Raw genomic sequence first — 22,490 nt, 5'->3', positions numbered from 1 at the left:
TCTAAAATTATGAAGGTAGCAATAGCTTTGAACTTTTATGTCGTTCATGCTGGACTGCAAACAGCTCTAACACTGAACAGTTTGATCTCTTTGTTGTCACTTCACAGGTGAGTGACATCCACTTTGCCAGTATTTCATTTTTCTGTTGAAGGCTGCTGCCTGGGAGACACAAGTTCTAGGACTTTTCTGTATTGAAAGAGTTTTCCAATTGTACTGTATCATTGGTTAAATATATATTCTCTTTCAAAAACTAACCAAATGTTAAAATTAGTTTCATTCTATTTAGCTATAGTTAGAGAATGATTAAAATCTGTGCAGTATTCCTTTGCTGCATCTTTCATATTGCACACCTTTTAAACCCCTTTGCCTTCCAATTTAATTAGGATATCTCATTAGTGTCTTGAGAGAAAATTATGTTTTTCACAATTGGATTCTAGTTTACATCAGAACTCAAGACCCAGATTCGGAGCCCCAACAATTAGTACTTGAGTCGTGACTTGAGTAACATTTCAAACGGGAAACGGGAAATGGGAAATTGGATCTGTGAAAAGAAAATAGGTGTTGAAGAGTCTGCTGCAATCTGACTATTGCGTTTCCTCCTAACTATTCATTTATTTGTTTTTAATGATGATCTTAGTTGTGACCTACACCAGGTACTTGGGAGATGGCTTGTTTAGAGTGCATGTAAATTTAATTTTCTTGAGAGCAGCTGTCATTCGTGAAAAATGCTGCAAAGGGAGCTTTAAGATGGGCGGTCTTTCATTGTATATACAAAGTAATTCATACGTTTTTAGGGATAGGCACAGCATGCTCTTTTGCCCTTTTCTATTATCATACGTAACATAATTCTAGTTAATAACGAATATGTGTTATATCAATATCTTAAAACAAGTACAACATTTCCAAAGCACTATGTTGCCACTATTGGAAACAAACATTGCTCTTGCATTCAACACACACAAAATGCTGGTGGAACGTAGCAGGCCAGACAGCATCCATAGAAAGAAGCACAGTCGATGTTTCGGGCTGAGACCCTTCGTCAGGACTAACTGAAAGAAAATATAGTACTTCTTCCTATGGATGCTGTCTGGCCTGCTGTGTTCCACCAGCATTTTGTGTGTGTTGCTTGAATTTCCAGCATCTGCAGATTTCCTCGTGATTACTCTTGCATTTCTACCTTTGGGCTACACGTTGTAGTGCAAACACCATTTTATTTCATTGATCCCTGACCTGACAGTTCAGCCTTACTTAATCTTTTTTTAAGATAGCATTGTTGTAAAATAATTGAGTCTTATAGTATGAAATAAAGTTTCAGTTATTTGGGAGATTAAACATCATACTTAGTGTTTTGTAGTTCTGATTAAGAACTATATCTTCCAGCTCTACTCAAAGTTCATTGATGCTTTAATTGGTAGAGGGATTCGATTTGTATCCATTTCCTGACTATAACAAGTTTTTTTATCATAAGATATCTTTTGTCTGCTTATAATCTTTTGTCTGGTCACCTCACTATAGGAAGGATGTGGAAGCATTGGAAAGGGTACAGAGGAGATTTACCAGGATGCTGCCTGGTTTGAAGAGTATGCATTATGATCAGAGATTAAGGGAGCTAGGGCTTTACTCTTTGGACCAAAGGAGGATGAGAGGAGACATGATAGAGGTGTACAAGATAATAAGAGGAATAGATAGAGTGGAAAGCCAGCACCTCTTCCCCAGGGCACCACTGCTCAATACAAGAGGACGTGGCTTTAAGGTAAAGGGTGGGAAGTTCAAGGGGGATACTAGAAGAAGGTTTTTCACTCAGAGAGTGGTTGGTGCTTGGAATGCCACTGCCTGAGTCAGTGGTGGAGGCAGATACACTAGTGAAGTTTAAGAGACTACTAGACAGGTATATGGAGGAGTTTAAGGTGGGGGCTTATATGGGAGGCAGGGTTTGAGGGTCAGCACAACATTGTGGGCCAAAGGGCCTGTACTGTTCTATAATATTGTGATCGTTAAAAATGCATCAGAAATTATTTGTCAGCATTATTGCTGTTTTCCATGCTAATTGTTAGCGTATATGATGTAAGCTTATGTTCTGATATTTTATAATGAAAAATAATGTGAAAAATATTTTTGAAATGCTTTAATTATGATTATATAGTTTTACATATCTGGTTATTGATTAACTGTCTCTCTTCCCAGACAGATGGTATTTAATCACGTGTAAATTTCTTGTGAAACTGTTGGATGTACATCTTTCAACACCTTGTTGTGTAGCCAAACAAGTTAGGTAACGTTGGAAGAGAAATGATTATACAATAATAACTCTCTTCTAAAAGTTGTTTTTAAAAAAAATGAGATGGTGTAAATAAGTTACTGATGCCCAATAGTACATTAAAACTTGATCACTGAGATGATAAATGTGCAACGTAACATATTTTAGCATGTGCTGCATTATTTGCAAGATATGCAGATAATATGTCTTAAAGCATACTAGCAACACTTGAATAGCATGGGCATTTTCTGGTGAGTCTTTGCGATATCAGATAATAATGACTGAATTTGTTCAATCCATTTTCCTATGAGATATTAAGCAACATTTGGAACTGGTGAAAAATAATTGCTACCCAGTAAACAGCTGTAAAATGGGATCACTCAGAGACAGTGCTCATACTTCATGAATAATGATCAGTCATCAGCCAAGCTGTTGGCAGTGTATAGAAAGTTCAGTGTATATATGTAAGTAAGTTGGTAGTAAAGATAATCATTTATTTATCATTTCTCGATTATTCGTTCTGTGTTTTTGCCCCTTGTTCTATCCCTGCCTTCAGAATTTCTGGGAAGTTTGTTGTACAAATTTCATATATCATATTGGCACATTCTCCAAAATTACAGTGAATCATTTCAAAAATAGCAGATAGATTCACTTCCTTAAAGCTCAACTGATATAAGGGGAAAAAACTCTGATGGTCTCCAATGTAGGAACAGTTATTAAGAAAATATTTAGGAAATAAGAGGAATGGCATTAGGAATATCACAACATTGACCAAATAATGGATTAGATGGTGGATAATTTAATTAACAATTTAAGACTGTACCTGAAGTAAATTTTAAGGCTATATCTGAAATGTTTCTTCTTAAATAATTTTGGATGGCAAGATATCCAATTAAAAACTAAAGAATTCCTGAAATCTGTTACTCAGTAATTCAGATTGGGATACAATACATAAACAAATGTAATGCTTGAATTATTATGGTGGCAAACTGGGGAAACAAAGATGATGAAAGGGTAATAAAGATTAAAATTCAATTTGCTTTATGGAAATAGATCCACTTTATCCAGTGAAATACAAATTTGCCTGTTTGGGTATAAAATCAACACCTAAGTCCAGGTTGTGATCTTGACTTAGTCAGTGGATTTTTCAGAATTCCACACTTGTCACAAGGATATTTAAAATGGATTAACAGCTTTAAATGGGGGGGGGGGGGCGGGTTGAAAAACTGGAATGCAGTAAGTGCAGGTCTAAAGCACACCAGAAAAGCATGACAAAATAAAACAAAAACACAAAGCTCAAGTGGCTATACTTCATGAGCACAAAGCAGTTTCTGTAAGTCCTCGGGGGAGAAAGTATGTTCACAAAAATCTAGTGTTCTGTTGAGTGTGAAATATAGCTTTATCTTAAAATTTCAAAACAAACCCCATCTTCAGTAAAAGTAACATGAAAGTGTTATTTTCCTTATACTTTTAAAATTTACTTTGTGATCTAAAGTACTTATAGGAGAATTTCCTTCATGCCTTTGCAGGTGAGTTGTCTTTATCCAGCTCTGGTGAATCCCTTCATGGAGCTATGGACGGTGAAAAGACCAGGAGGATGTCAGATCCTCCAGGTGAGTGAAGCAATCAGCAGCTATTGAGGGTCATAGGAGAAATAGAGGCCTTTGATTTATTATTACATCCTTCAAACTCGGTGTCTATTTCAAGCCTGAGCTTCCAAAACAATTGAGTGTATACCTTTTCATTTGTACAATGCACATATTTCTCGTATCTTACCCCAATTCCAAGGCTGGATGCTAAATTGGGCTACAAAAATATCAAATAATAATAAATGACTATAGCCACATAATTAGACATAGACCATATGACCATGGTTTGAGCTAGATTAACCTATGGCTCGGAACAAAAGTGAAAGCTTTGGGCGAATACATTCAAAGAGGCAAGGTATGATTTAAAGCATATATTCCAGAGGCCCAGTAGCGTTAGTTAACATGGAGAATATTTTGCTGGACTGGTCCCTTTTCTTCATGGAATTGATGTCCTGTATCAGCTGTAATAAACACCCTGTACTACAGTATGTACTTGGGGTTACAAATATGCAGTTAAAATTTTCACAAGTTGCATTAGCTCAGATTTTGAGAATTTAGCAAGCCTTCAAATTAGCAGAAGCATAGAAGCCAAAAAGTACTGACTAAAATGGCAACAATGCCATGGTATTATGATACCATAGGGTATAACAGCTACCTAACGCATACTGATTGAACTACTGTGTTTTCTCATTTAGAACCCTTAACTTGATTTTAGAAAGCCAATGCTAATTTTTCAAATTTTAAAGAATATCAAATCCTGAGGACCAGTGGGGACAAATACAGCAGCACAGAAATGTATGTCTTGGCTGAATAAATCACAATGGCTAGAATGAAAGTAGCGTCACCTGTGTTGGTCAAATGAGAGCTGGTGATGAATAATAGTGAAAATACAGGTGGTGGATCCCAAATATAAAGATAAAATTCTGACAAAAGAACTGGGGTTTCATTTTAAAAATCAAACATCCAAGAGGTGGCATTTCAATTTAGGAACAAGTTTAGAAACAATTAAATCAGAAATACGATTTCACACTGGGCAGTGAAATCAGGGAAGTACCATTAATTCAGCTGCAGAATCAAGCTTTCGTATTCTTACCATCAAGTGGCTTTTTGTGTGGAATAAATACTCTTTTGACAAAATGCTTCAGAGAGTATATTAAGTTAAATACTCTGGGATTGTTTAAGGAGAAGTAAACTGGATTGGTGATTGGCTTGGGTAGACTAATTGAATTGGGTAGAATGATCTACTTATCCACTAGTGTCCTGCTTATGGAAGTGAATACATCAAATAGAATTTGATGTAATTATTTAAGAAGATGGGTACCCTTATCAATTAACACATCACCAAACCTACAGAGCTAACCATCTGTACAGTCTTCATTGGGATGAATCAGTTGGAACCATTGTGTCCTTCTGAGACCTTCCTGGAGACATTTAAGTAGCATCTTTGCTTTCTGTTTGTGGTTCATTATTTGTTTTAAATTCAGATGATATGGATTATTTTAAAACTTGACAAGAGTCAATCAGAAATGCTTTTATATTGTTTTGTTTCAACAATTACTTTGTTATAATATAATTTGTTGCAGTAGTGCATGGACAGTAAATTGGAGTTTACCAGAATCACAGAATAGTTGCAGTGAAGAAGGCAGCCATCTAGACCTTGCAGTCCACATCAAGAAAATTCACCCAAAATTTGAACATGCTGTCCTTGGCAGTGCATTCCTGACTTTTACCACACATTGAGAGTTTAAAATAATATGTCAGTTTTGATTCTTTATCCCCTGTTTCTTGGTTTCTCTACTGTTGGGAACAGTTTCTCCCTATCTACTTCCTTATTGGTTTTTAAATACTTACATCACATCTTCACATAACCTCCATGAAGAACATAGCTAAAGTCCTATTATCCCTGGAAAACAACTTTGTAAATTTTTCCTGGAACCATTCAAAATTTTTACATCTTTCAGAAATTGTAACCCTATGAAATAGACATAATATTCCAAATCTGAATGAACTTCAGTGTTTTATATTTTAAAAAATCATCATGACTTCCTTGGTACCTGTGCCAAAAATGTAACATCACATAACTTATTCAATTCATTTCACTACCTACCCACCCATACCACCAGCTTATCTAATTCTCCTTGAAGTCCATTAGTAGCCTCTTTACACTTCACTGGTGATCCATATTTGGAATTAAAGTCCTGTACACACAAGTCAAATTGTTGCTATATTGCAAAAGAAAAACAAGCAGTAATTCTAATTCTACTCTGGGGAAAGTGTTGCAGATCTCCCTCAAGTCCTATAAACAAAGTTTATCTACTATTCTCTGTTTTCTGTTAAACAGTTTTCTGTCCATGTTGCTGTTGTATCTTTTATTTGGCCTGGATGCTGAGATACATCGTGAGATGTGCTGGACACATCATCAGTGACATAACCTGGGTCATTGGGCATTTCGGGCTTTTCAACATCAGGCACTCATGCCCAGGCAGCTCAGTCAGGTTTGATCAGGCCCTGGCTTATGTAGCATTGTTCTACAGCTCACACCTCTTGATCTATTGCCATCTGGAGGCTCAGCAACCTCTGTGAGGGTCCTGATGGCTCTTTTCTGTACAGCCCCCGTAATGCCAGGAAGAGAGTAGGTTCTGCGCAGTGAGCAGCCAGCAAATCTGTACAACCCATCTCTATAGGTTTGCATCATTTCTTCCACCCTTGTCTCTGGCACTGCTCTACCAGCTCCTGGTACTTGGCAGTCTAATGTCAAACGCCTACTCAATCTGGTCTCTGGTCTTCAGTGTTGTTGATAAGCCAATTATTGGCATGCTATCAAAAGCATTTCGGAAATCCATCTGCAGAAGATTAATTGCACTTCTGTTATGATCAAAAAACTATCAAACAGTTGGACAAGATTTGCCTTTAACAGATCCACTCACACAAAATAACTAACTGGATTTATTCTTATAGCCTTTTTGAACAAAGCTGTAATATTTCACTATTCCAGTCCATAGTGCCATCCCTGATTACGGACTTCGAAGATTGTGGCTGAGGCTTCAGAAATTTTCTCATTTACTTCTTTTATTAATTTTTTTTATCATTTCCTGTTAGTCTCCTTATGTACAGCCTGGTGTCACCTTATGGACATAAAGTCAATCTACATAGGAAGCTATTTTGTATATTTATTGTGTTTTGTTATTATTATTATGTTCTTTATCTTTTCTGTTTATGTTGTGCTACGTCAGATCCGGAGTAACAATTATTTCATTCTTTGCACCTGTGTACAGGAAATTACATTAGGGGATCTTGAAGCTAAGATGCCTTCCCTTTGGATCAAATAATTTACCCTCATTCATTATTTTATTGAATTGAAGTGAATAATTCTAGAAGTCTATCCATTTAGTTCTCCCTGTATGAAATATCCCAAGAAATTCCCATCCAGAATATCATAGTTTCATGTCTCAAATTATAAACCTTGGCTTGTTGTTTTTAATGTAGAGTGTTCAATATTAAACATCATAAAGAATAAAATCTGACAACAGCTTCCAGAAAATGCATAAATTGGTTTTAACACACACAAAAAAAAACAGAAGTTTCCCTGAGTGGTGTAATTGCATTGCTCTAAAGTTTGATCTGTAGAAAATAGTAGACTGAAGAGGCAAGTGACTTTTTAATGAAATATTCTGACTATTTAAAAAAAGAATTGGAGCTGTACTGATTTTGTTTTAAGGGCAGACAAAATAATGACAATTTTCTGAGTGTTTTCTTCAAGATCTATGAAAAGCATCTTCACTTTATTGCTAACTGCAAAATCTGGTTCAATACTTTTAGAGGTATTAAATTTTTATATGCACACGTCGAGTTGTGCAGATGTTATCTGGGCTGTTTGTATTGATTTTACCAAACAAAATGCTTAAATTGTTGTTAGTATTTTAAGTGCGAGAGTAAAAGTAAAATTGTTCTTGTATTTGTACCTCCAATATTTCCTTTACCTTTCAGTTACATGCCCTATGTAACTTCTTTAATTCAAGTAGATTATGACCCTTGATTTTCTATGACAAAGCAATAAATGAGTCCCATAGGTAAAACATTCTGGCCCAATTTTATACTCTCTAGTTTTTGAAACTGTGGGAATTCATTAACATGGCACCTGCCATTGAGAAATGAATGAAAAGGACAAGCAATTGTTATTATCTCTTTGACTAATCAGATGTTGTGGAAATCGCCATTGTAAAGTCTGAGAGTAAAAAAAACAATTTACAGTGATTTAATTCAAAATGAAATTTGGAACAGATAGTGAAATAAAGAATGAGGAAAAATTCGATGAAGAGTGTGGTAAAAACAGGATGTTGAAAATTTATTTAAGTAAAAAAGTATTATTGCACATCTTCAACAATAGAAATGATGATTCCATAGAAATTCATTTTCAATGCCAAAAAGGTCGACTGTGTGTAATTAATGTACTTCATATTGTCTAAAAAAACTAGTTAGATATGAAAGGTTAGATGTTGCATGGCTGGCAGGTTCAGGGAACCTTGGTTGTTGAGAGATATGGAGACTTTTGTTCAGAAAAAGTGGGAGGCATACACTGTGTATCAGCCATTGGGGACTAGTGAATCTCTTGACTACATGAAGTACAGGTGTGGACATAAGAGAGCATTTAGGAGGACAAATAGGATATGAGAGGGATCTGGCAAGCAAGGTGAAGCACAGTCCCAGGACACTCGGGAGGAAAATTAAGAGTAAAAAGATGACTGGAGGGACAGCAGGCCCTCTTTCTTTCTTTTAAAATCTTTTTATTAATGTTCCAAAGTTATAAACAGAGTAACAATATTGATACAGAGAGATTGGAATAATCTTATTGTTGATAAGCATGTACAAAAAAGATTTCAAATAATACAGGTATAATAGACTTCCAAACTCTTAATATAATTAATCATAGAGAAAAAAGAAATAAAAAGAAAAAATACAAAGAAATCCCCCCCCCCAAAAAAACAAAAAAAAACTAAATACTAAACCCAAAAAAAAAGTAAACGGAACAAAACAAGGCTAGACCAATACCTTAAATCGAACGTGTTCAGTAATGTCGTCAACTCTGCTCCTCTATTCATATATTTCAAGTTAATAAGAAGGATTCGGAAAGGTCAAATTACATCATATGAAAATATTGAATAAATGGTTTCCAAGTCTCTTCAAATTTAACCGAAGGATCAAAAATGTCATTTCTGACTTTTTCTAAATTTAAACATGATATAGTTTAGTAGGCCCTCTTAAAGATCAATATGTCCATCTACGTGTGGAGCCAAAGGAAATGGGGGAGATACTTAATAAATATTTCTCCTCTGTTTTCACTATGGAGGAAATGATGTAAGTTAAGAAAATGGGGAAAATGAGTGGTTTGTCTTGGACGATATATGAATTAGGAACGAGGAGGTACTGGAGGCCTTAAAATGCATTAAGTTAGACAAATTCATGTGGCCTAACCTGGTGCATTCTTGGATCTCGTGGGAAGCTAGAGAAGGGTTCTACTTCATCTCTGGCCTCAGGCAGGTTTCGGAGGACCAGTCAGTGGCTAATGTGGTACTATAGTTTTCAAAGGGTAGCAAAAACAACCCAGGAAATGACAGGTCATTCCGTCAGATAATGGTGGTGGGTAACTTGTTGGATGGAATTTAGAGGGACATGATCTACTAACATTTGGAGAGGCAGGGCCTGATTTGGGACCGTCAGCATATCTTTGTTGTGGGAAGTCATGTCTGTTAAACCCTTTGACGTTCTTTGAGGAGGTAACAAGAGGGTAGATGAAAGCAGGCTAGTGGATGTTGTCTGTATGGACTTCAGCAGGGCTTTTGACAAGATCCCTTATGGCAGGTCAATAAGCAATGTTAAATTGCATGGAATCTGGGGAAGGTGGGGAGAATACATTGGATTCATAATTGGAACAGTAGTAGGAAGCAGAGGGTGCTGGGTGAGGATTGTTTCTCATATTGGAGGTCTGTGTCTAATGGTGTGCCATAGGGATCGGCGGTGTTGGGACACTGGTTGTTGGTAATTTATATAAATGATTCTGATATAATGTGCATAGCATGGTTACTATGTTTGCAGATGATACTGTAATGGGTGGTATTTTAGTACTGTCGAAGGTTATGGAAAGTTGCACGGTGATCTTGGTCAGCTAGTTATGTGGGCTGAGGATTGTCAAATAGCTCTCAATCCAGACAGATGTGAAATATTTCATTCTGGGAGATCAAACCAGGGCAGGGCTTATACGGTGGATGGTAGAGCTTGGGGCATGTTATAGAACTAAGGGCCAAGAAGTGCAAAAGCATGGTTTACTGAATGCAACATCATAGGTAGATAGGGTGTTGAAGATGTTAGGCACACTGGCCTTCAGCAGTTAGTACAGGAGTTGAGAAGTTGCGTTGCAACTTTATAAGACACTGGAGAGCTGTGGTAAGAGTACGGAGTGGATTTACCAGAATATTGCCTGGTTACGTAGACTAGGATGTAGGAAATGAGGGGTACCTGATAGGGGTATATAATATCATGAAGGGCATAGGCTAGGGTTCCCAACCTGGGGTCCATGACCCTTTGTGAAGTGGTATTGGTCCATGGCATAAAAAATTTAACTCTCGTTTTGGCTAGCGGCTTAATATAGGGGGTGATAACCCCCGGCCCAGCCAAACTTAAGAAATCTCGTTTGGGTGGATGCTGCACAATGTGTTCCCTGTTACAAATCAGTACCCCGAAATAACAAACAGTACACAATATGTGATTATAAACGATTAAGCTTTATAACTCTTACTTTGACTATATATGGTTGGTAGAGAAATGGAATAAAAGGGGGAAAAAGGGCCTAATCAAAGTTGGAGCTCACTGATATGCCGGTCGTTCACCATTGACCTCCTCCGATCATCGCTGCCTTTTGGACCCTCGCTCTGAGTCCAGCCCATCCGGTGGTCTACCAAATCTCTCCATTCGCATCTTTTCCCCGCATCTCTCTGGCAAAAGCCCGATTCACAAGACAGGGCAACAAAATCCTGATTGGCTAACACGCATACCACGGTCCTGCTATCTCCAGCCATAACCAAACATTTCTGCTACAGAGAAACCATTACTTCAGCAGTGAACATCACAGAGAAGCCATTTCATTAGCCTTAGCAGTGAAACATTACAAAGAAGCCATTACAGTGCGTTACACAAAGGTTGGCAACCCCTGGCATTAACAGTGTGAAACCTTTTGCAGGGAGGAGTGCAAAAAACAAGAATCTATGATCAGAAGTAGGAGATTTAAAAGGGACATTTTAGGTATATTCATACGAAGTGTGATAGATATTGCTAGAAATAGTGGTTGAGGCATATACATTAGCAACATAGAAAAGTGAACTAGGTAAGTGCATGGACAAGAGAGGTTTAGAGGACTGTTGGCAAATGAGGCCAAATGGGATTGGCTAGCTGGGCGACACAGCATGAACAACTTGAGCCAAAGGGTCCATTTCCATGTTCTATAACTCACTCATTCTAAGCTCCATTGCATTTCAATGGTGTTAAAACAGCATTGTGTGTCATATAATTGTCGTCGGGTTCTCTGCATCATGCTGGTTTGTGTCAGGTTTAGCACAGTGCTTCTCTGTTGATCTATTGCAAATTCTCACAGCTGTCGACAATTGGCTTAAGAGATATACCTTCATGTAAGCAGCAATCCACCAGTGACTGATCCTGCTTTGAAATGGATGCTGCAGTGATGGATTAGTGGTTGGGCAGAAGGTTGCTGCTGTGAGAGAATATGCCTAGGAGAGCACAGGGACTACTTCGTGAAGAGCAGGATTCACAGGGAGCATTTTATTGTGCAAGGAGGCCGGCCTCTTGGGTTTTGCTCAGGCACTCAGGTAGGAAGTTATCAGGGGAAATCTCAATAAGGAGTGTTCATGAAATAAAAACACGTTGCATTTACTTCAGATTCCCATCTTGTTTGATTCTCAATCATTGTTAATGATCTTCACAGAGGAAAAAAAAACAGTCCAAGCACAATGTATGAAGCTGTAAATGAGCTTGTAAGAGGTCGAATAACCAACTAAGAGCATAGGATATGATCTAAGTGCTCACGAATTGCATAGCTACACTATATAAAGTGCAAAGACAGGATTAGTGAAAGCTCATTGTTTTGTAAGGAATGAGGAACTGATTTTTCAGACCAGGGAGTATGGAACTCATGCAAGGCTAATTTTTAACACTGTACCAGTATTAATATCATTTGGGGAGAATTACAATGGAACAAAGGTAAGGGCACAAAACAAAATTCCCAAAGGTAAGAGGGTGAATTTCTTAGAGTCTACAACTCACATTAAAGTACAGAGTACGGCTTTAAACTGAATTGACTTTTCTCTCCCCAGTTACTCAACAGTATTATTAAAATAAAAACAGCAAGTGTTGTACTTTTGAGAGGTGAGGCCATGTACTTTAGCTCTGAGGAGAATGAAGAGCAGGAGCAGCCCAGCAGTCATAGAGTCATAGAAATGTACAGCACGGAAACAGGCCATTCAGCCCAAGTCATCCAAGGCAACCAGTGGGCATCCTTCCATATTGACATCATCACCCAACACTTTGTTTAAAGCCTCTTATTCCAAACTGATGCAGATGTTCATCTAGATTCTGAAATGCTCTCACTGCCTCAGCTTATAAGGAGGATTTAGGCGTCGATATGCCCGTTCCGTTTTTGTTAATTTTTTTTTGTGCGAGGAGGAGGGATTTGGGGCTTGATGATCATTCTTTTCTTGGTTTTTGTGGCTGTCTGGAGAAGAATTTCAGAATCATATACTTTGATAATAAATGAACCTTTTGAACCTTTGAGCAACTTACAACTCTCTGGGTGATGAAGGTACCCCTATATTGCCTCAAAGTCTCCCTTGCCCTCAGTCATGTCCTTCAGTTTTATCTATCTTGGATATGGCGAAAAGTTTCCTGAAGTCTGCACTGACTATACCCCTCATAAGTTTAATTAGCTCAATCATGTTCCTTTTTAAGCTTCTCTGCTCCATGGAGAATAGATCTGGCCATTAACTGAACTACTTTACGTGGTATAAAATACCTTCGACTTTACCTGCTGGCTCATGATATTTCATGTTCCCTCTTGGCCTTTCTAATTTCTTTTGTAAGTGCCTCCCTACACTTCTCAAAGATCAAAGTTCATTGGAATTCGAAGTACATATATGTCACTATATCTAACCCTGAGATTCATTTTCTAGTGGGTAGACTCAGTAAATCAAAGAAACTAATAGAATCGATGAAAGGTTGCACCCGACAGGATGGACAAACAACAAGTATGTAAATGACGACAAACTGCAAATATGAAAGAAACAGAAATAATGATGATAAATAAATAAGCAATAATACTTGACAGGCATATTTCATGAGTTTTCCATACATGTTAAATGCTTCCTTTATTCTTTTTATTGAACTCTTGAAATTCAGAATTCCCTATACTTGTTAACCCTGGCTTTTAACTTGCAGGGGTATATTTACTTTGACTTTTTGCTGTTTCTCCTCTGAATAATTCCCACTATGCACGCAAACAGATGCTCCCAATCTATATTTGCTGGGTCATCTGTTCATGTTAAGGACATTGGCTAACCCTCAATTTAGGACCTTCATTATGGAGAGGGAAACTTATCCATTTCTTGTAACCTTCACTGTCAATCCCCGCAACCCCTTCTCCTCTGGAACAGAACAAGGATAGAGATCTTCTGTCCTCAACTTACACTGCCCTCTATTTATTACCTCAGTCACTACAGTCCACTTTAAACCACTTTCTAGAATGCTGTTAGCATTGTAAATACATGCTGGTATATATGTATTTATGCTCATTTTATTCCATATCAGTACTTATACCTTTATTTTTATATTATTTGTAATTATTGAATTTTTTTTTTGTTGGATGTAGCACTTATCACCTGGCCGGCTGGTGGCGTAGTGGCATCAGCGCTGGACTTCGGGGCAAGAGGTCCCGAGTTTGAATCCAGCCGGCTCCTGGTAAGAGCTGGTGACCTCTTAAAAAAAAAATCACCCAGCAGAAGGCAGTGGCAAACCACTGCTGTAACTTGCCTTGTATGCAATTTCCCAGTACGTCAGAGCGGCGTGGAAGGAAATCGTCCACTAACTGGAAATAATTCCGGATGCGACATACCTAAGCACTAACACCACAGCAAATTTCTAATACATGTAAATATACTGTATATAGTGAATAGAGCTGATCCTTCTATCTTACCAGTGTTCCTATTCTCTACAATTTCTGCCACTTTCAGTAATTTTACCACTTGACATAAATTACCCTGTCCACCCCTTATATTTTTGCAGGGACTGTTCCTTCAGGAACCTCTGATTCGCTGTCATTTTCCTACCAGTCACACTTTCCATTTGCCCTAAAGGCTAGGCAACACTTGTCCTTTGCGTCTTCTCTTTTTGTCATACTGGAGTTTTTCTATCCAAAGCAGTGATTCATATGCACTGCTTCCAACCTAGTGTAGTGCAGTTAATGCAGTCTTCTCTACATTGGAAAATCCAAATCAGAGTCCCGTTTAATATCATTAGCATATGTTGTGAAATTTGTTACTTGGTAACAGTGCATTGAAGTACATAATAAAAACTGTAAATTACAGTAATAATACAAACATTGCGTTTTGCCTTCCTACTGATGACAGACGAAACTGTGGATCTCACTCAGGGTGTACTCCAGCAAGAATTTTGTTAAATAAGAAAAATAAAAGTTCATGGATACAATGTCAGTTCAGAAATCTGATGACAGAGGGGAAGAAGCTATTCCTGAGTCATTGAGTGTGTGCCTTCAGGCTCCTGTACCTCCTCCCTGATGGTAGCAATGAGAAGAGGACATGTCCTGAGTGATGGAAGTCCTCAATGATGGATGTCACTTTATGAGGCATCTCTCCTTGCAGATGTTCTGGATGCTGGGGAGGCTAGTTCCCATGGTGGAGCTGAGTGAGTTTACAATTTTATGCAACTTATTTCAGTCCTATGCAGTGCTGCTTACCCTCGCACCCCCCCACCCCCGTACCAGACGACGATACATCCAGTTAGAATGCTCATGTTGGGATAATGATAGTTCCTCAGAAATGTTGACACCCAAGAACTTGAAATTGTTCACCATTTCCACTCTTGATTCCTTGATGAGGACTGGTGTGTGTTCCCTTATCTCACCCTTTATGAAGTCCCTAATCATTTATTTGGTCTTAGTGATGTTCAGTGCATGGTTGTTGCTATAATGTTACTCAAGCAGCTGATCTATCTCGCTTCTGTATGCCTTCTTGTCCCTAACTGAAATTCTGTGAACAGTAGTTGTGTAACCTGCAACTTTGCAGATGGCATTTGAGCTGTGCTTAGGCACATAGTCATGGATGTAGAGAGAGGAGCAGTGGGGTAAGCACCCATGCTTGAGGTACACCATTATTGATTATCAGTGAGGTGGAGATGTTATTTCTGATCGACACAGACTGTGGTCTTCTGATGAGGGAGTCAAGGATCCAGTTGCTGGAGGATGTACAGAGGCACAAATTTTGATCAGAATTCCGGGAATGATTGTGTTCAATACTAAGCTGTAGTCAATAAACAGCAGCCTGATGTAAGTATTAGCATTGTCCAAGTGATTCAAGACAATGTGACGTTCCAATGAGGTCACATCCACTGTAGACCGATTGTGGTAATTGGCAAATTACGGTGCATCCAGGAACCAAGTGTGATTATGTCATTGCTTCACAGAACACCTGTGTGTACATTGTAAAGGAGTGACACCATGCTTCCCATTGCCTGCCACTTCAATTTCTCATCCTACTCCCACACTGACCTACTGCTCCATGACCTCCTTGCTGTTACAGTAAAGCTTAATGAATTCTGGAGGAACAGCAGCACATCTTCTGTCTGGGCACATTGTAGCTGTCTGGACTACAATAATGAATTCTACAATCTCACGTAGCTTGTTCTTTTTTTGTCTGTGTCAGTTATCCATCTGTAATACAAGTTCAGTTAATTTTTATTTCCTTTCTATGAGAGTGGAGGATATGCCCAGCCTGACACACTGCTCTGGATTTTGTAACTCCCACATTCTTTTGTCTGGATTCCATTATCTATATTCTTTATCTCTATCTGCTCCCACTTACTCGTTGAACAGATAACCTTGTTTGTGGCTTATCCCCATGGTCATCCTGTTTATCAACGATCAGTCATCCTCCTCTCCCAGCCTCCGTGCAGCTTCACAAGCTTCGTTTGTCTTCATTTCTCATGAAGGTTTACCAACCTGAAGCATTTATACTTGTTTCTCTTCCCCAAGATGCAGCTTAACCCATTGAATATTTCCAGCATTTTCTATTTTTTTAACGTTTACAGCATCTTTTTTTTTAATTTTCATTGTGCTTTTATAGCTGTGCATTATCCAAAAAGAAGCTGGGGTGGGGGTGGCTGAGTGCCTGATATGTGAGGTTGAAAATGGTAAAATTGATCGTTGGAGTTGGTGAATTTGGTCTAGGAAGATGCAGTGCTGTTTTTTTCACACTGAGATTCATAGGAATGTGGTAAGTCACAAAAGACACATGTGTAGGATGGAGAAATGAAGTGACGGGCAACCAAAAGCTCAGGTCACTCTTGCAAGACTGAAAGGAGATTCAGCTGTCCAATCTGCATTTCTACAAATGTAAAGGAAACCACACTGATCATCAAATAGGTTAAGTAGTACAGGTAAATTACTATTTCTTGAAGGTATGATTGGATCACTGAATGAAGGGAAGGGGGAAGGAAAAGGTGCAGGTGATGGAGGCTTGATCTGTGCAACCACAACAGTGTTTTCAGTACAATATTTTAATTCGCCATTCGAGGTTCTTTCACACCATTTTTGACAAGAGTCCACAACACCTGTCCACAAACTGCACTTCTGCATTCATCCTGTCTCATTCCTTCTCCTTCTGTCAGAACAAGGATGGGATTTCTGTTCTCCTCATCTTCTGTCCCACTACTTTCCCTAACCTGCTGGATCATTGGAATTTGAATTCTTGTATTATTATCACCAAGGTACATCGAAAAATTTGTCTTGCAGACTGTTGGAACGGATGAATTTATTTCACAGTGCATTGAGGTAGTACAAGGTTTTAAAAAAAAAGCAGAATGCAGAATAAAGTGTAACAGCTACAGAAAAAGTGCACTGTAGGTAGAAAATAAGGTACAAGATGATAATGAGAAAAGGTGCAAGGTTATAGTGAGATATTGCTATTTAAATTACAATACCTCCTAATTGATGCCACAACCAGACTCATCATTCTCTCTACTCAACCACCACCCTCAACTCTTCTTTCAGCACTCTGAAGAGACCATTCTCATCATGAAATTTGGATCTACAGTTAAAAATGCAACTGCATGTATTGATTAGACATCTTACTGTTTCAAAACTTATTCTTGTCAGTCGATTAGTTAAATTAGTAAGTAATCATTTACTGTATTTAAGATTAATAAATGCTACAGCCAGCTCAGAACCCCATTCTCTTTCAATTTAGGTGATTTGGCTGAAAAGGAGAACAATTCACCATTGATTTTAATGGGCAAATCCATGTTGATTTTCTTTCTGGCAGCCTCATATAAAAAGTCCCAATAAAAGAGTAGTTTAGCCAAACACACTGTATAATTTAATTAATCTTTTACATTAACCCAGGTATGCCATTATAGTGAATTTGATATTCAAAGATAGCCCATTACTTTAGATTGCAAATTTCAGTGCACTGTTAGAGGCGTAACAAAATACTTCTCTTACCATGAGTTCTCTTACAACTCTGGGATGGCATCATCAGTTGTGCAGTGAAGGAGTCAATGTACTCAAACAGTAGATTGAGGGGTAGTATGATGTTGAACTTAAAAGTAATTGATATAGTGACTTTATATTGTCTCAGATAATTAGGACAATTTAATAATTTTCAGAAGTATGTTGACTTTATTGTGGGATAGAAAGTAATGGGGATTGCAGAGAATTTCTGGGAACACCGCAGTTTTATTTTCTTGTGATAGTGGACGAAGGACTCCTCCCCCCCCACCCCCCGCCCACACTCACCATCCAACTGTTCCCTGTTAGAAATGGGATAGATTAAGGTATTGCCCTATTTTCCATCAAAGGTGCTGGATTTGTGCCTTGGCTATGGTCAGACTTACCATTTGCCAAACTTAAATATTGCAAACTATAGCTTAGAACAAGATTTAAGTTTACTTGTTGGATCATCATAAAAAGAAAAAAGTAAATTTGATCTTTAGTATTTCTTGTATTTCTCATATTTGTGAAAATAATTGCTGGCACAATGTTAATGTTAACTTTCCATATAAAGTTTTGTGTGCACTTTTTTGATCAATGCGTTAAAAGTACTTACTTTGCTGTTTTCTATTTCCCATTGAGCCAAGAAGCAAAGTTAGTTAGAATAACTGAATATTGCTATTATTTTGTCTGATTTATATATGTCGCTGGAATGCGGGTAAGAATTTATTTGATAATTAGCTTTCCTAAAGTTTTATTCCCAGTTATGAAATGCACCAAAATTATATTTACATTTTCATTCCTTTGCAACATCATGAAAATTAAGTTGACTTGGATTTAACAATCAGCAAGTAATCAATGGCACTCAGTGAATTTTGAAGAAATTCTAAATAGAAGGGTTTCACTCTTTCTAACCTTGACAGTTATGAGGTCTCAGCTCAGGAGGATATCTGGCATCCTGCATCTGTGATGAATTCACTTTGGCCAGTCATATGGTACAATTTCATAGACTACTGTTCAGAAACTCATATACCGATTCTTAATTAACACTTTAAATGTAAAAATTGTCATAAACTTTGAATAGGCATTGAGATTTTAACCAGAACTAGAGTTAAGCTAGGGGTCAAAGGTGAAATATTTAAGGGAAATCGGAGGATGATCTTCTTCACTCCAAGGACAGTGAGAGTGTGGATTGAGTTGCTGGATGAAGTGGTGGATGCAGGTTTGATTTCAACAATCAAAAGAGATTTGAGTAAGAGCATGGATAGTGGGGGTATGCGGGGCTATGGTCCAGGTTCAGGTTGATGGAAGTAGGCAGAATAACAGCCTGGTACAGACTAAATGGGCTGAAGGGCCTGTTTCTGTGCTGCACTGCTCTCTGAGTAAGTAGTCATTACCAAATCTAGCATTCAATCTAGCAATTTGATGTTTTTTAAAAAAGTTATGCTGCATTCAACAAGATATAATATTTTCCATTTTATTTACAGTGATATAAATAGACATTCTCAGCAGTCAGCAGATTTCTGCTGCTTACACTTGAGAAAACATCAGCAGCACATCAGGTGGAAGAACAGGAAACCATGATAGCAGTTTCAAAATGTTGTATTTTATATTCTGAAAATTGTCAGATATATTCCAGTATAACTGAGTGTTGATTGCGTCACTATTTCTTTGTAGCTTGTGTTATCATTTAATTTGCCAATTATACAAAATGCTAGTTGGTTGTCTGTTTTTTTTTGTAAAGGAACACCAACTGGAAGATTTAGTTTTAATTTTAGTCAAACTGAAATGTAGAGTATTGCGATTAGTTCTGTTTTATCAGCTTGTTGGTGGGCTTCAGGGGAATTGATTGTTGAATGTACAAAATCCTTTTTGCCACTTGTTAGATTACAGATTTTATAGAAGTAGTATTTCAAGATTTCTAGGAATCATTATCTTAAAGAATAATTCAGCCACTGGTGGGGGGGGGGGAACCTCTTAGACTATTTTGGGTCAGGTAGATGTGTTTAAACAAATTAGTTGTTTTGAATATTATTTTGTCCAATAAATAAAAGTGCAACTTATGTTAGCTATTGGACTGAAGAGTAGGGTGGACGAATTATTCATATATCTGATTATATTCAAAATTATGTCTTAATGGTTATTCTGATAGAAGTTTCATGTTAGAGCACAAAATAATTCGTATATTTGAATAGCTTTTATACAATTACATTGTAATTTGTTTATAATATTGCTGAAAAATAAATGGTTTGCCTATCTTCAGAACTGTTTCTTTAGGTCTATCAACAAGTCATGGTATTTAGCTTCTGCAGGGTGAACATTTTTATGGGTATCCACATTGCTGCTAATGTGTTGTCAAATGTCGTTGCCAAAATAGGAATATAAAGGATAGGTTTTAATGTTTTTTTAATTAGGATTGGCTTTAAAATGACTACAAGATTGCATGCATCACATTTTCAGAAATTTATACAGGAGGCATTTTGGTAACTTTCAGTCTTTGTTTACATGTACTTTTCCTTAATATTACTATATACTGTAGATTTCACTTATGATATTCTTGGTTCTGTTAAACAGTTGACCTGTAAAACAGGAACAGAGCTAGATTGTATCTTCCTTAATGGATGTTACAGTTTAGATCCTCAGATTCATCAGTGAGTATTTATTATAATTTCTACCAGAAATAGGCTATTATGTGCAATTAGGCCTAACTCTGGTCACTTTTTATGTCCTATGCTAGTCTCTGCGTATTCCACCTCTAATTTTGACCAAATTACCTTTGTCCTTATGGTACTGATTTTTATATTCTATTGTTTAATGACTTTCTTTCAAATTATGAATTGTATTAATATCTGCCTGTCTTAAACTTGTGACCACATCCCCTTTTTAATGGACTTTGATAAGTTTTGGGGCATTTTTTTTTTATCTTCGGGGAGATGAGCATTGTGCTATTCAATATTTTGTTGCCTAAAACCTTGTCGATTTGCACCTCATCCAGTGCCTCTAAATATTTTAAAGCAAATGAACCAGAAGCAGGACGAAGGAATTTTCTCTTGCATACCTGCTCTGCTGATCGAGAAGATAACTGGTAACCTTTTAGCTCTGTTCTGCTTTTTTTGCACTGACCCCTGTTGTGTATTTAATATTTGAGCAATATTGTAAATATATTATTTTATTAAGCATCCTTTGTTGTTTAAATAATTCATTCTGGTCATATATATGAAGTACATGAATGGTATATGTCATTATGCCACGACATTGATACATGTGCGCCTCACTAAAAGTATAACAAAACTAATGTACACTCATCTGTCTCCTCCCATGTCTTTCCATTAATCAGTTTAATATTTTTGATTGCACAAACATAACAATGAAGTATTTTTAAAATGAACAATGGTTGGGTTAAAAAAAAGCAGTTCAGCATGTGCAGAGACTATCAAGTTTTTTTTAAAAAAGGCATGAAAGCTAAGAATACACTGGTTCATAAGCAATGTGTACCGGATAATGATAATAATTATATAAAAAGAGCAGAAATAGCTGACCGTATCAGAAAGAAAAATGTGTCTGATTGTTCAACAGGTAACTGGCATATTTGTAATTGAACTAATTGAACAGTATTTTGGAGCAAGTGAAATGGCCAATGAGAAACGTGTAGGAATTTTGCCGAGTGCATTGGGTTTAAAGGCATATAGTTTGCTTTGAAGTTTAACTGCTCCAACCAAACCAGCTGAAATGGGCTTTGCTGATATTGTGAAAGTAATGCAGGAACATTTAGAACCAAAACCATTATTGATTGCAGAATGGTTTTAGGTTTCATAAGTGGAATCAAAAGGAAGGAAAATCCATTTCAGCATACATGGCTTAATTAAAGAAATTGTCTAAGCATTGTCAATTCATTGATAGGCTGAATAATGTATAGAGAGATAGTTTAGTTGTGGAACCTTGCATGAAAGCATTCAAGAACAGCTCCCAACTGAAGCACAGCTTACATTTAATAGAGCAGTTGAAATAGCTGCATCAATGGAAATAGCAGATAGGAACAATTGAGTTGCAGCCAGTAATTGAATTGAGCATGAACAAAATTGCAGTGTCTAAACAGAAACTGGCTTGCCTGAATGAATTGTGTTACCATTGTGGCAGGGGCTCACATACATTAGACCAATGTAGGGTTAAAGGTGAAAACTGTAGAAAATACAAAAAAGTAGGTCAAGTATGAAGAGCATGTCAGGCAGATAAAAAAAAAAATTGACTGCAGGGAAGAGAAAAAGCTAAAAGTCAAGTTGCAGTTTCAAAAGGAGCATGCTGTTGTTGAAAATTCTGATAATGATGAGAGTGATGTAAGACTAGGTAGCTTGAGTAGCCTTAATGTGAAATCTAACAATAGACAAGCAAAATAGCTTACACTGGAAGTGAACGGTAAATTAATTAAAATGGAATTGGACACTGGCTCGGTTGCTTCAGTCATTCCACAAAATGAGTTTCAACAGGCTTCTAAGGATACTAAAACAAAGACTGCATTATCCATCTAAGAATTTATACTGGAGAAAAGAAAATTCCTGTGGGAATGATATTTTGTAACTGAAATACAGCAATCAATAAGCCATGCAACACACATCAAAGTTGCTGGTGAACGCAGCAGGCCAGGCAGCATCTCTAGGAAGAGATACAGTTCAACGTTTCAGGCCGAGACCCTTCGTCAGGACTGACTGAAGGAAGAGTTAGTAAGAGATTTGAAAGTGGTGGGGGGGGGGGGGAGATCCAAAATGATAGGAGAAGACAGGAGGAGAAGGAATGGAGACAAGAGCTGGACAGGTAATTGGCAAAGGGGATATGAGAGGATCATGGGACAGGAGGCCCAGGGAGAAAG

General features: G+C 37.5%; 1 protein-coding gene across 1 annotated transcript in view; it reads left to right on the top strand.

The window, feature by feature from the left end:
* The window catches only part of nrxn1a (neurexin 1a), a 1,764,001-nt gene that overhangs the window by 132,129 nt on the left and 1,609,382 nt on the right, over positions 1 to 22,490 (top strand). The window contains exon 5 of the mRNA XM_072265192.1: positions 3,787 to 3,870. Within this exon, the coding sequence (XP_072121293.1) occupies positions 3,787 to 3,870 (84 nt within the window). The remainder of the gene's footprint in view (positions 1 to 3,786; positions 3,871 to 22,490) is intronic.

Source organism: Mobula birostris, chromosome 8, assembly GCF_030028105.1.
Source record: "Mobula birostris isolate sMobBir1 chromosome 8, sMobBir1.hap1, whole genome shotgun sequence".
Taxonomy (NCBI): Eukaryota; Metazoa; Chordata; class Chondrichthyes; order Myliobatiformes; family Myliobatidae; genus Mobula; species Mobula birostris.
Note: the sequence above shows the minus strand (reverse complement) of the source record. Positions and strands in the feature narration are given on the sequence as shown.